Source organism: Ranitomeya imitator, chromosome 4 (assembly GCF_032444005.1).
Source record: "Ranitomeya imitator isolate aRanImi1 chromosome 4, aRanImi1.pri, whole genome shotgun sequence".
NCBI lineage: Eukaryota > Metazoa > Chordata > Amphibia > Anura > Dendrobatidae > Ranitomeya > Ranitomeya imitator.
The window spans coordinates 717011-731765 of record NC_091285.1 but is presented as its reverse complement, the minus strand read 5'-3'; the positions used below and the strand labels follow the sequence as shown (position 1 = coordinate 731765).

Here is a 14755-nt window from a genome sequence, read left to right as displayed (position 1 = left end):
TCAGTCACTGGGTTCAGTCATAAAGTCACCTGTCACTGGGTGCAGTCACCAGTCACTGGGTGCAGTCACCAGTCACTGGGTGCAGTCACCAGTCACTGGGTTCAGTCATCAGTCACTGGGTTCAGTCATCAGTCACTGGGTTCAGTCATCAGTCACTGGGTTCAGTCATCAGTCACCTGTCACTGGGTGCAGTCATCAGTCACTGGGTTCAGTCATCAGTCACTGGGTGCAGTCACCAGTCACTAGGTTAAGTCATCAGTCACTGGGTGCAGTCACCAGTCACTGGGTGCAGTCACCAGTCACTGGGTTCAGTCATCAGTCACTGGGTTCAGTCATCAGTCACTGGGTTCAGTCATCAGTCACCTGTCACTGGGTTCAGTCATCAGTCACTGGGTTCAGTCATCAGTCACCTGTCACTGGGTGCAGTCATCAGTCACTGGGTTCAGTCATCAGTCACTGGGTGCAGTCACCAGTCACTGGGTGCAGTCACCAGTCACTAGGTTAAGTCATCAGTCACTGGGTGCAGTCACCAGTCACTGGGTGCAGTCACCAGTCACTGGGTTCAGTCATCAGTCACTGGGTTCAGTCATCAGTCACTGGGTTCAGTCATCAGTCACCTGTCACTGGGTGCAGTCACCAGTCACTGGGTTCAGTCATCAGTCACTGGGTTCAGTCATCAGTCACTGGGTTCAGTCATCAGTCACCTGTCACTGGGTGCAGTCACCAGTCACTGGGTTCAGTCATCAGTCAGTGGGTTCAGTCATCAGTCACCTGTCATTGGGTGCAGTCACCAGTCACTGGGTTAAGTCATCAGTCACTGGGTGCAGTCACCAGTCACTGGGTGCAGTCACCTGTCACCAATCACTGGGTGCAGTCACCTGTCACCAATCACTGGGTGCAGTCATCAGTCACTGTAGGTGAACTCGCCTGTGATTCCAGTCCACTCGTGTGGTGGGGAGGGTCAGGGAGGGACGTCTGTCTGCATGGAGAGACCATCATCAGCCGGTATCACCGATTCCCCCATTCATAGGACAGTGAACCTCATACTTCTCACAGCTGAGGACTTGCTACATTTGTATCCATTTTGAACAATACAATTGACCAGTACTGGTTCATTGTCGCAGCCCCTCAGCTCGGGATTCTGCTGCTCAGGGGTCTAGGGTTAGCCTCATGATTTCATCTATCTAATGGGGCTGAGAAGGGTCTTTCTGGCCCTGGTGGACCATTTTGTGGCCTCCGGATGTGAGATGTTTCACAAATTAATCAATGAACAGACAAGGAAATGGAGACCATATTTATCGGGATTCCCACAGCAACGTTGCTCACAGATGGTCAGAATGCTGGAGGAAAGTGGTGACAGATACAGTACAAAGTGGTGAGTGGGGGTGAGGCAGACACACAGGGGCTCTGGGAGCGACTGACCTAACAGGGCACTGCTGCTCCAGACAAACACTGCTACCTCTCTGGTAAAAGATTCTGGTAGCGCTAAAAAAGAAACAGAGATTCTCTTCAGGGTAAATGACACAGCACAGAAACGATTTATGACCAATGTCAGCACCCACCACGGGCATATCGACAAGTTCCTCCATGGTGGAAGCATATCCCGACCCTAACCCAACAAGTCCCTCGTATGGGTGTTCTGAACTCCTTTATAATGTGTATGGTTTGGTCTAAATGTACCCTGATAAACTTGACCTATACTAGCCTAATACTAGACCTACATGAAAGCCTAACTCCACGATCCCTAGTACAAGAACTACACTCTAGGAAAACCCCACAAACCATTGATCTAGATCTACGCTATAGACTAACCCCAAGTCTTAACCCCTAGTACTAGATCTACAATATAGTCCAACCCATCTAGCCTCTATACTAGGTCTGCACTAAAACCTAACCACAGTAGCTCGAATTAGAGGTCTACACAATAGCCTGACTCAACTGGCCCTAATATTAGACCTACACTGCAGCCTAACCACACTGGTTCTAGCACTGGATCAAACCCCACTAGTCATTAGTCTAGATCTACACTATAGCCTAACCACACTAGCTTTATTTCGAGGTCTATACAATAGCACGCCTCAAGTGGCACTAATAATAGACCTACACTAGAGCATAACCACCCTGGTTCTAGTACTAGATCTACACTATATCCAAACCCCATTAGTCCTAGTGTTAGACCTACACTACGGCCTAATCACCCTGGTTCTAGAACTAGATCTACACTATAGCCCAACCCTATTAGCCCTAATACTAGATCTACACTATAAGCAAACCCTTCTAGTAATTACTCTAGACCTACTGTATAGCCTAACCCTACTAGTCTTAATGCTTGCTCTATGCTATAGTCTAACCCTACTGGCACTGGTACTAGATCTACACCATAGCCTAACCACTCTAGCAATAATACTAGGTCTACATGAAAGCCAAACTCCACTATACTTTGTACAAGAATTACACTATAGGCACAGCCCACTTGCCAATGTTCTAGATCCACGCTAGAGCCTAAACCTACTAGTTTTAACATTAGGTCTACACTATAGTTTAACCCAACTGACTCCAGTATAAGATCAATACTAAAACCGAACCGACACTACGTCAATCAATACGAGCCCTAGTACTATATCTACATTAATGATTAACCCCTCAATCTCAAGTAGTAGATCTACATTATAGCTTAACTCCACTATCTCTAATACTAGGTCAACACTAATACCCAACACAAATAGGCTATCCGTATGGATCGGAGGCTGCGGGAGAGACATGTAGAGCAGCGAGAGGTTCATTTGCTTCCTACTACTCCTGTTGTTATGCCACTTTATGAACTTATGGAGGTGGGGGCCATCAACCTCAGAGAGAAAGAGAGGAGATGGTGACACAAAGGAAATTTGTGTTTCTACTATGGAAAACCCGGATATTGGAAAAAGGACTGTCCCTTCTGCCCACCGACTAGCAAAGTGTCAGGAAAATGCCTATGTCTGGGTGACTACTGAGAAGGTCAACCAGACTCTCAGGTACCTTTTTCCTCATTTCATAAAATATTGTTGGAAGTGGAACTTTGTAGTGGGAATTGCTTATCTCTGAGGAGTTTCTCCTTAAGATGGGTTCCTTGCACCAGGAAGATATTTCATGTTTTGTTTTGGACAATCTTCTTGCGGGACTCGTGTTGGGATTTCCTTAATTACAGTTACACAATCCTGTGATTGACTCAGAATCTCGGGACATTGTTAAATGGGGTCCTAATTGTATTAAAGGTTGTCTTACCTCTAAAATGGTGTCATTCGTAAGTCTGGAGGGTATTCCGGAGTACCTGAAGGATTTTGAGGATGTTTTTCTGAAAAGGAGGCCGAGATCTTACCAACACACCACCCTTTTGATTGTGCCATCAATGTGATTCCGGGTGCTAAATTGCCCAAGGCCCGTCTGTACAACCTCTCCTTGCCCGGAGTGAACAGCTATGAAAGAGTATATTTCTGAAAGCTTATATAATGGTCACATCCATCCCGCTGTCTCTCCGGTGGTGGCTGGTTTTTTTTTGTAAAGAAAAAAGATCGTGGTTTACGCCCGTGACTCGATTTTCGGGAATTAAATAAGATCACAGTGAGAAATACTTATCCCCTCCCACTCATCCCTGATTTGTATAGCCAATTATCTGGAGCCAAGTGGTTTTCTAAATTGGACCTCAGGGTATATAATCTTATCCGTATTTGGGAAGGGGATGAGTGGAAAACGGCATTTCTCACCTCTGAGGGATTGTTTGAGAATTTGGTTATGCCCTTTGATTTCACTAACGCGCCAGCCGTCTATCAGAATTTTATTAATCATATATTTTCTGATTTCCTTGGGCGCTTTATGGTGGTTTACCTAGATGATATCCTTGTATTCTCATCTGACAAACAAGATCACATGGGTCATGTATGTGCAGTTCTCCAGAATCATGTAATCATAGAATGATAGAGTTGGAAGGGACCTCCTGGGTCATCTGGTCCAACCCCCTGCTCAAAGCAGGATTCACTAAATCATCCCAGACAGATGTCTGTCCAGCCTCTGCTTGAAAACTTCCATGGAAGGAGAATTCACCACTTCGTGTGCCAGCCTGTTCCACTCATTGATCACCATCACTGTCAAAAAGTTTTTTCTGATATCTAATCTGTGTCTCCCCCCATTCAGTTTCATCCCATTGCTTCTAGTCTTTCCTTGTGCAAATGAGAATAAAGATGATCCTTCTACAATGTGACAGCCGTTGAGATATTTGTAGACAGCTATTAAGTCTCCTCTCAGTCTTTTTTGCAAGCTAAACATTCCCAAATCCTGCAACCGTTCCTCATAGGACATGGTTTGCAGACCGGTCACCATTCTGGTCGCTCTTCTCCGAACTTGCTCCACTTTGTTGATGTTTTTTTTAAATGTGGAGCCCAAAACAGGACCCAGTATTCCAGGTGAGGTCTGACCAAAGAGGAGTAGTAGGTTACGGGAGAACTATCTTTTTGCTAAACCTGAAAAATGTTCATTTTTCATCCAGTAGCTGTCCTTTTTGGGGTATATTCTGTCTGCCAAGGGGTTTCGTATGGACCCTGAGAATGTACAGGCCAGGCCATTGTGGATTGGGTGCAACCCAGAAACCTGAAGGGTCCTCAGTGTTTTTTGGGGTTTGCCAATTACTACAGGAAATTCATTAAGAGGTTTTCACAGGTGGTTAAGCCCCTCACGGATCTTACTCGTAATGGGGCTGATCTCAAAACCTGGTCAGCTCTAGCAGTGGCACCATTTTCTTCACTCATGGAATGCTTTATGTCTGCTGCTGTTTTGTTCCAGCCTGATCGGTCTGAACCGTTTATTGTTGAGGTGGACGCATGGGAGGTGGGGTTGGGGGCAGTGTTGTCCCAAGGACCCGCCACTTTGACTAATTTGAGACCCTGTGCCTTTTTCTCTAAGAAATTCTCTCCTGCTGAGAGAAATTAAGATGTCAGAAATCGGGAGTTGTCGGCCATAAAGTTGGCTTTTGAAGAATGATGGCACTTTTTGGAGGGGGCTGTTCATTGGATCATGGTGATTACGGACCACAAGAACCTGTCCTATATTGAGTCTGCCAGACACCTGTTAGACAGGGGAGGTGGTAGCTTTTTTTTCACGCTTTCATTTTCTCACCACCTTTCGACGTGGTTCCAAAAATGTCAAGGCCGATGCCTTGTCTCGTAGCTTGGATCCGATATCACCTCCCGAACCTCCTTCCTCCAATCTTCAGCACAGAGTGGTTGTGGCAGCAGTGTCCTCAGAATTGGAGCAGGAGATTTGTGAGGCTCAGTCTCTTGCTCCTCCATCATTGCCTGATAACAAGCTCTTCGTCCCTGTTCATTACCGGTTGATTATAGAACATTTATTCTGCAGCCCACCCATAACTCTACTAATGATGATAGAATACTGTAGCCCACCAATAACCCTACTAATGATGATAGATCATTTACTCTGCAGACCACCCATAACCCTACTAATGATGACGGAACATTTACTCTGCAGCCCACCCATAACTCTACTAATGATGATATAACATCCAGCATCATCTTCTTGCTATAGATGATAACGGGTAAAGAGGAGCCTCGACCTTTCAGTCCATGTTTACATGAAGATAAATACTAGGGTACATTCTATCTTTATAAAGAATTCTTCTCTAATTGACCAGCAAAATGAGCAACCTGACCTTGTGCAAGGCCCTCTGCTCCTCCTATTGGGACCACGCTAAAGATAACCTGGTTTCATTATGCCCGATATTAAAGCTGCTGACCCCAAATTTTGCAAGTTACATGAGTTATAAAATATCATATAATACCTTCACACCACATATCTTCTGGTCTTTGGTACATTAATGGGGGAATATTGTCCAGGACTTTAGAATTATGACCAAGGAGAGCCTGAGTCTCTTACCACCCACCAAAAATGAAAGCAGCGATTGTGCAGAGTTCATACAGTCACATGCACTCACCGCATAACATTCATCAGGAAGAAATGGACAAAAGTTCTCTATGATCCAGATACCAAGACACATGTCAGTCATGGAGCTGAGATGAGATGTAGAATTGTTCATCACTCAACTATACCAGTTTTGGGGGTTGGTTTGGGTTCAGGGCATCTCAAACGTTATCTACTGGGGACTCATGAGACAGAAAAGATGTCTACGCCTCACCAAACAGACCGAGAAAATGCCTGGTTCAGACAAGAAAGACCAAAAAAATGCCTGGCCTTCATCATATAGATGAAGAAGATGAGTGGCATCTGCAGACAGAGAAGATACCTGGTTCTCATCAGATAGATGGATGAGATGACTGGGCCTCACCAGACAGGCAGAGTAGATGACGGTCCTGACCAGACAGAAGATGCTGGGCTTTACCAGACAGACAGATGATTTGTGGCCCTCACAAATTAGACCAGAAAGATTATATAGGTCACCAGTATATATACACATAAATCAAAGATATCAAAAAATACAGACTCAAAGAGATCAATTAAATGTGAGGAGAACTTGAGTCATAATGAATCTCAAAATACAAATATTTTATTAAGGGTAGATATTTACCAGATAAACTAAATACAAATACATATAATAGGATATGATAAAATAGTGTGATCCCCAAAAAAGAGTAGTAACAGTCACAGGGTGGATCACGACAGCATATTATGCTAAATAATTACATATACATGGAGAAAGCAATGCACATAAGCAATGTAACTTAAACAGGTAGGACAATCAGTTAGTCACTTGTTTGTACCAAGACTAATCAGTTCCACCTATAACTATCACCATGTTTAGTGCTAGCATGCATTGCTAAAAACCATTACAACGCATCAGACATAAGTAGCATAAGATATGCATCAATAAATCAAGGGTTAATTACCCATATTGTGTCTCCTCTTGTCCACGAGGTGACCGCAAACCCGATGCACGTTTCGCGAGTATAAAGACTCGCTTCCTCAAGATGTCTGGCCCTGACCTATTAGGCCAAGAAGATGCCTCACCCTCATCAGATACACTGAGTAGATGCCAGAGTAGATGCCAGAGCCTCAGGAAACAGACTGAAAAGACGCCTGACCCTCACAAAACAGAATGAGTAGATGAATGAACTTTACGAAAAAGACAGAGAAGATGCCAAGACTATAAAACCTATCATGAAAGTCTATGATAAATTGTTGTTATCTTTCCAACAACAAGAACTAAGTGCACATTCTCCAATAATTAGAGGCATCTCTCCTAACAACTAGGGTTCAGACTTTCCCACCATCAATAGCCGAGCCTTCACCCCAAAAACAACTATTGGCACCGCCTCCAAAACAACTAGTAGCACTTCCCCCAATTACAACAACTAGGAGCACCTCCGCTAATTAGGGGCGCTCCCTTCAACAACAACTAGAGGCACCTCCCCCAACAACTAGAGGCACCTCCTACAAAAAAACCTTGGGGTGCCTCCCTCAACATCAACTAAGGCTCAGCCTTCCCAACAACAACAGCAGAAATTTAGGGCAAACTTCACCCACAAGAACAGTGGCTACCTACCCATCAATACCAAGGGGACAGCCTTCACAACAACTACAACAACTAGGGATGTCTCCCCACAACAACAACTAGTGGGCACCTCACAAGTTGAGAAGCTTTGGGTAGAGTCTATATTCATTTGCTGGTGGGCTTAATATCTCTATGGTATTCAGACCTTTCCCCTTCCTGTTTATTACTCAGTGTTTACCATCAAAATGTAGGATCCGCTCTGGGGCTGAAACACACAGTATGGAATTTTACTGACAAATTATAATTATTGAAGCAATTCAGTTTGTTTTTCTCCAGGCACTATCTGTCCACTATTTAGAAGGAGTAGTGGGTGTTATCAGACTTAAACCAATGTCATCTCTGTCATTTATACAACTCCAGAGGATTGGCAGAACATCTATCACATAGTAACATACTAACATAGTTTTCAAGGCCAAAAAAAGACATTTGTCCATCCAGTTGAGCTATATTCGGTCAGAATAAATCCCCAGATTTACGTCCTTCTACAGAACCTAATAATTGTATGATACAATATTGTTCTGCTCCAGGAAGACATCCAGGCCTCTCTTGAACCCCTCGACTGAGTTCGCCATCACCACCTCCTCAGGCAAGCAATTCCAGATTCTCACTGCCCTAACAGTAAAGAATCCTCTTCTATGTTGGTGGAAAAACCTTCTCTCTTCCCCCTTGTGACCGTCACCTTCCTTGGTATAAACAGATCCTCAGCGAGATATTTGTATTGTCCCCTTATATACTTATACATGGTTATTAGATCGCCCCTCAGTCGTCTTTTTTCTAGACTACATAATCCTAATTTTGCTAATCTCTCTGGGTATTGTAGTTCCCCTTTATTAATTTTGTTGCCCTCCTTTGTACTCTCTAGTTCCATTATATCCTTCCTGAGCACCGGTGCCCAAAACTGGACACAGTACTCCATGTGCGGTCTAACTAGGGATTTGTACAGAGGCAGTATAATGCTCTCATCATGTGTATCCAGACCTCTCTTAATGCACCCCATGATCCTGTTTGCCTTGGCAGCTGCTGCCTGGCACTGGCTGCTCCAGGTAAGTTTACCCTTAACTAGGATCCCCAAGTCCTTCTCCCTGTCAGATTTACCCAGTGGTTTCCCATTCAGTGTGTAATGGTGATATTGATTCCTTCTTCCCATGTGTATAACCTTACATTTATCATTGTTAAACCTCATCTGCCACCTTTCAGCCCAAGGTTCCAACTTATCCAGATCCATCTGTAGCAGAATACTATCTTCTCCTGTATTAACTGCTTTACATAGTTTTGTATCATCTGCAAATATCGATATTTTACTGTGTAAACCTTCTACCAGATCGTTAATAAATATGTTGAAGAGAAGAGGTCCCAACACCGACCCCTGCGGTCCCCACTGGTCACAGCGACCCACTTAGAGAATATTCCATTTATAACCACCCTCTGCTTTCTATCACTAATCCAGTTACTTACCCATTTACACACATTTTCTCCCAAGACCCAGCACTCTCATTTTGTCACTTACCTGTGACTGCCATATCTGTCTCCTTTCGCCTACCTGTCACCACATACCTGTGACTGCCATATCTGCCACCTTCCTGTCTCCACATACCTGTGACTGCCATATCTGTCACCCACCTGTCACCACATACCTGTGACCGCCATATCTGTCACCCACCTGTGACCACATACCTGTGACTGCCATATCTGCCACCTTCCGGTCACCACATACCTGTGACTGCCATATCTGCCACCTTCCGGTTACCACATACCTGTGACTGCCATATCTGTCACCCACCTGTCACCACATACCTGTGACCGCCATATCTGTCACCTACCTGTCACCACATACCTGTGACCGCCATATCTGCCACCTAACTGTCACCACATACCTGTGACCGCCATATCTGTCACCCACCTGTCACCACATACCTGTGACTGCCATATCTGTCACCTTCCGGTCACCACATACCTGTGACTGCCATATCTGCCACCTTCCGGTCACCACATACCTGTGACCGCCATATCTGTCACCTACCTGTCACTACATACCTGTGACCGCCATATCTGTCACCCACCTGTCACCACATACCTGTGACCGCAATATCTGTCACCTACCTGTCACCACATACCTGTGACTGCCATATCTGTCACCCACCTGTCACCACATACCTGTGACCGCCATATCTGTCACCCAGCTGTCACCACATACCTGTGACTGCCATATCTGTCACCCACCTGTCACCACATACCTGTGACTGCCATATCTGTCACCCACCTGTCACCACATACCTGTGACTGCCATATCTGCCACCTTCCTGTCTCCACATACCTGTGACTGCCATATCTGCCACCTAACTGTCACCACATACCTGTGACCGCCATATCTGTCACCCACCTGTCACCACATACCTGTGACTGCCATATCTGCCACCTTCCGGTCACCACATACCTGTGACTGCCATATCTGCCACCTAACTGTCACCACATACCTGTGACCGCCATATCTGTCACCGACCTGTCACCACATACCTGTGACTGCCATATCTGCCACCCACCTGTCACCACATAGCTGTGACTGCCATATCTGCCACCTGTCACCACATACCTGTGACCGCAATATCTGTCACCCACCTGTCACCACATACCTGTGACCGCCATATCTGCCACCTAACTGTCACCACATACCTGTGACCGCCATATCTGTCACCCACCTGTCACCACATACCTGTGACTGCCATATCTGCCACCTTCCGGTCACCACATACCTGTGACTGCCATATCTGCCACCTTCCGGTCACCACATACCTGTGACCGCCATATCTGTCACCTACCTGTCACTACATACCTGTGACCGCCATATCTGTCACCCAGCTGTCACCACATACCTGTGACCGCAATATCTGTCACCCACCTGTCACCACATAGCTGTGACTGCCATATCTGTCACCTGTCACCACATACCTGTGACCGCCATATCTGTCACCCACCTGTCACCACATACCTGTGACCGCAATATCTGCCACCCACCTGTCACCACATAGCTGTGACTGCCATATCTGTCACCTGTCACCACATACCTGTGACCGCCATATCTGTCACCCACCTGTCACCACATACCTGTGACTGCCATATCTGCCACCTGTCACCACATACCTGTGACTGCCATATCTGCCACCTGTCACCACATACCTGTGACCGCAATATCTGTCACCCACCTGTCACCACATACCTGTGACTGCCATATCTGTCAACTAACTGTCACCACATACCTGTGACCGCCATATCTGTCACCCACCTGTCACCACATACCTGTGACCGCCATATCTGTCACCCACCTGTCACCACATAGCTGTGACCGCAATATCTGTCACCCACCTGTCACCACATAGCTGTGACTGCCATATCTGCCACCTGTCACCACATACCTGTGACCGCAATATCTGCCACCCACCTGTCACCACATACCTGTGACTGCCATATCTGCCACCTTCCGGTCACCACATACCTGTGACTGCCATATCTGTCACCTACCTGTCACCACATACCTGTGACCGCAATATCTGCCACCCACCTGTCACCACATACCTGTGACTGCCATATCTGCCACCTTCCGGTCACCACATACCTGTGACTGCCATATCTGTCACCTACCTGTCACCACATACCTGTGACTGCCATATCTGTCACCCACCTGTCACCACATACCTGTGACCGCCATATCTGTCACCCACCTGTCACCACATACCTGTGACCGCCATATCTGCCACCTAACTGTCACCACATACCTGTGACCGCCATATCTGTCACCCACCTGTCACCACATACCTGTGACTGCCATATCTGCCACCCACCTGTCACCACATACCTGTGACTGCCATATCTGCCACCTAACTGTCACCACATACCTGTGACTGCCATATCTGCCACCTTCCGGTCACCACATACCTGTGACCGCCATATCTGTCACCCACCTGTCACCACATACCTGTGACTGCCATATCTGCCACCTTCCGGTCACCACATACCTGTGACTGCCATATCTGCCACCTACCTGTCTCCACATACCTGTGACTGCCATATCTGCCACCTAACTGTCACCACATACCTGTGACCGCCATATCTGTCACCTACCTGTCACCACATACCTGTGACCGCCATATCTGTCACCCACCTGTCACCACATACCTGTGACTGCCATATCTGTCACCTACCTGTCACCACATACCTGTGACTGCCATATCTGTCACCCACCTGTCACCACATACCTGTGACTGCCATATCTGTCACCCACCTGTCACCACATACCTGTGACTGCCATATCTGCCACCTAACTGTCACCACATACCTGTGACCGCAATATCTGTCACCTACCTGTCACCACATACCTGTGACTGCCATATCTGCCACCTTCCTGTCTCCACATACCTGTGACTGCCATATCTGCCACCTAACTGTCACCACATACCTGTGACCGCCATATCTGTCACCCACCTGTCACCACATACCTGTGACCGCCATATCTGCCACCTTCCGGTCACCACATACCTGTGACTGCCATATCTGCCACCTAACTGTCACCACATACCTGTGACCGCCATATCTGTCACCCACCTGTCACCACATACCTGTGACTGCCATATCTGCCACCCACCTGTCACCACATAGCTGTGACTGCCATATCTGCCACCACATACCTGTGACCGCAATATCTGTCACCCACCTGTCACCACATACCTGTGACCGCAATATCTGTCACCACATAGGTGTGACTGCCATATCTGCCACCACATACCTGTGACCGCAATATCTGTCACCCACCTGTCACCACATACCTGTGACCGCCATATCTGTCACCTGTCACCACATACCTGTGACCGCCATATCTGTCACCCACCTGTCACCACATACCTGTGACCGCAATATCTGCCACCCACCTGTCACCACATAGCTGTGACTGCCATATCTGTCACCTGTCACCACATACCTGTGACCGCCATATCTGTCACCCACCTGTCACCACATACCTGTGACTGCCATATCTGTCACCCACCTGTCACCACATACCTGTGACCGCCATATCTGCCACCTGTCACCACATACCTGTGACCGCCATATTTGTCACCCACCTGTCACCACATACCTGTGACCGCAATATCTGTCACCCAGCTGTCACCACATACCTGTGACCGCCATATCTGTCACCTACCTGTCACCACATACCTGTGACCGCCATATCTGTCACCTACCTGTCACCACATACCTGTGACCGCCATATCTGTCACCCACCTGTCACCACATACCTGTGACCGCAATATCTGTCACCCAGCTGTCACCACATACCTGTGACCGCCATATCTGTCACCTACCTGTCACCACATACCTGTGACTGCCATATCTGTCACCCACCTGTCATCACATACCTGTGACTGCCATATCTGCCACCCACCTGTCACCACATAGCTGTGACTGCCATATCTGCCACCTGTCACCACATACCTGTGACCGCAATATCTGTCACCCAGCTGTCACCACATACCTGTGACTGCCATATCTGCCACCTGTCACCACATACCTGTGACCGCAATATCTGTCACCCACCTGTCACCACATACCTGTGACCGCCATATCTGCCACCTGTCACCACATACCTGTGACCGCCATATTTGTCACCCACCTGTCACCACATACCTGTGACCGCAATATCTGTCACCCAGCTGTCACCACATACCTGTGACCGCCATATCTGTCACCTACCTGTCACCACATACCTGTGACCGCCATATCTGTCACCTACCTGTCACCACATACCTGTGACCGCCATATCTGTCACCCACCTGTCACCACATACCTGTGACCGCAATATCTGTCACCCAGCTGTCACCACATACCTGTGACCGCCATATCTGTCACCCACCTGTCATCACATACCTGTGACTGCCATATCTGCCACCCACCTGTCACCACATAGCTGTGACTGCCATATCTGCCACCTGTCACCACATACCTGTGACTGCCATATCTGTCACCCAGCTGTCACCACATACCTGTGACCGCCATATCTGTCACCTTCCGGTCACCACATACCTGTGACCGCCATATCTGTCACCCACCTGTCACCACATACCTGTGACCGCAATATCTGTCACCCACCTGTCACCACATACCTGTGACCGCAATATCTGTCACCCACCTGTCATCACATACCTGTTACCGCCATATCTGCCACCTAACTGTCACCACATACCTGTGACCGCCATATCTGTCACCCACCTGTCATCACATACCTGTGACCGCCATATCTGCCACCCACCTGTCACCACATACCTGTGACCGCCATATCTGTCACCTTCCGGTCACCACATACCTGTGACCGCCATATCTGCCACCTTCCGGTCACCACATACCTGTGACCGCCATATCTGCCACCTTCCTGTCTCCACATACCTGTGACCGCCATATCTGTCACCCACCTGTCACCACATACCTGTAACTGGCATATCTGTCACCTTCCGGTCACCACATACCTGTGACCGCCATATCTGTCACCCACCTGTCACCACATACCTGTGACCGCCATATCTGCCACCTTCCGGTCACCACATACCTGTGACTGCCATATCTGTCACCCACCTGTCACCACATACCTGTGACCGCCATATCTGTCACCCACCTGTCACCACATACCTGTGACTGCCATATCTGTCACCCACCTGTCACCACATACCTGTAACTGGCATATCTGTCACCTTCCGGTCACCACATACCTGTGACTGCCATATCTGTCACCCACCTGTCACCACATACCTGTGACCGCCATATCTGCCACCTTCCGGTCACCACATACCTGTGACCGCCATATCTGTCACCTACCTGTCATCACATACCTGTGACCGCCATATCTGCCACCTTCCGGTCACCACATACCTGTGACTGCCATATCTGCCACCTAACTGTCACCACATACCTGTGACCGCCATATCTGTCACCCACCTGTCACCACATACCTGTGACTGCCATATCTGCCACCTTCCTGTCTCCACATACCTGTGACTGCCATATCTGTCACCCACCTGTCACCACATACCTGTGACCGCCATATCTGTCACCCACCTGTCACCACATACCTGTGACTGCCATATCTGCCACCTTCCTGTCTCCACATACCTGTGACTGCCATATCTGTCACCCACCTGTCACCACATACCTGTGACTGCCATA

At 47.6% G+C, this 14755-nt stretch overlaps 1 protein-coding gene across 3 annotated transcripts in view; it reads right to left on the bottom strand.

The window, feature by feature from the left end:
* Positions 1-14755, bottom strand: part of PTPRO (protein tyrosine phosphatase receptor type O) — a 484495-nt gene that overhangs the window by 56601 nt on the left and 413139 nt on the right. Inside the window, exon 18 of one of the 3 annotated variants that reach the window (XM_069762736.1) lies at positions 1423-1485. The exons of the other annotated variants lie outside the window; for them this stretch is intronic. Coding sequence (XP_069618837.1) covers positions 1423-1485 — 63 coding nt within the window. The remainder of the gene's footprint in view (positions 1-1422; positions 1486-14755) is intronic. 3 annotated transcript variants of the gene reach the window in all.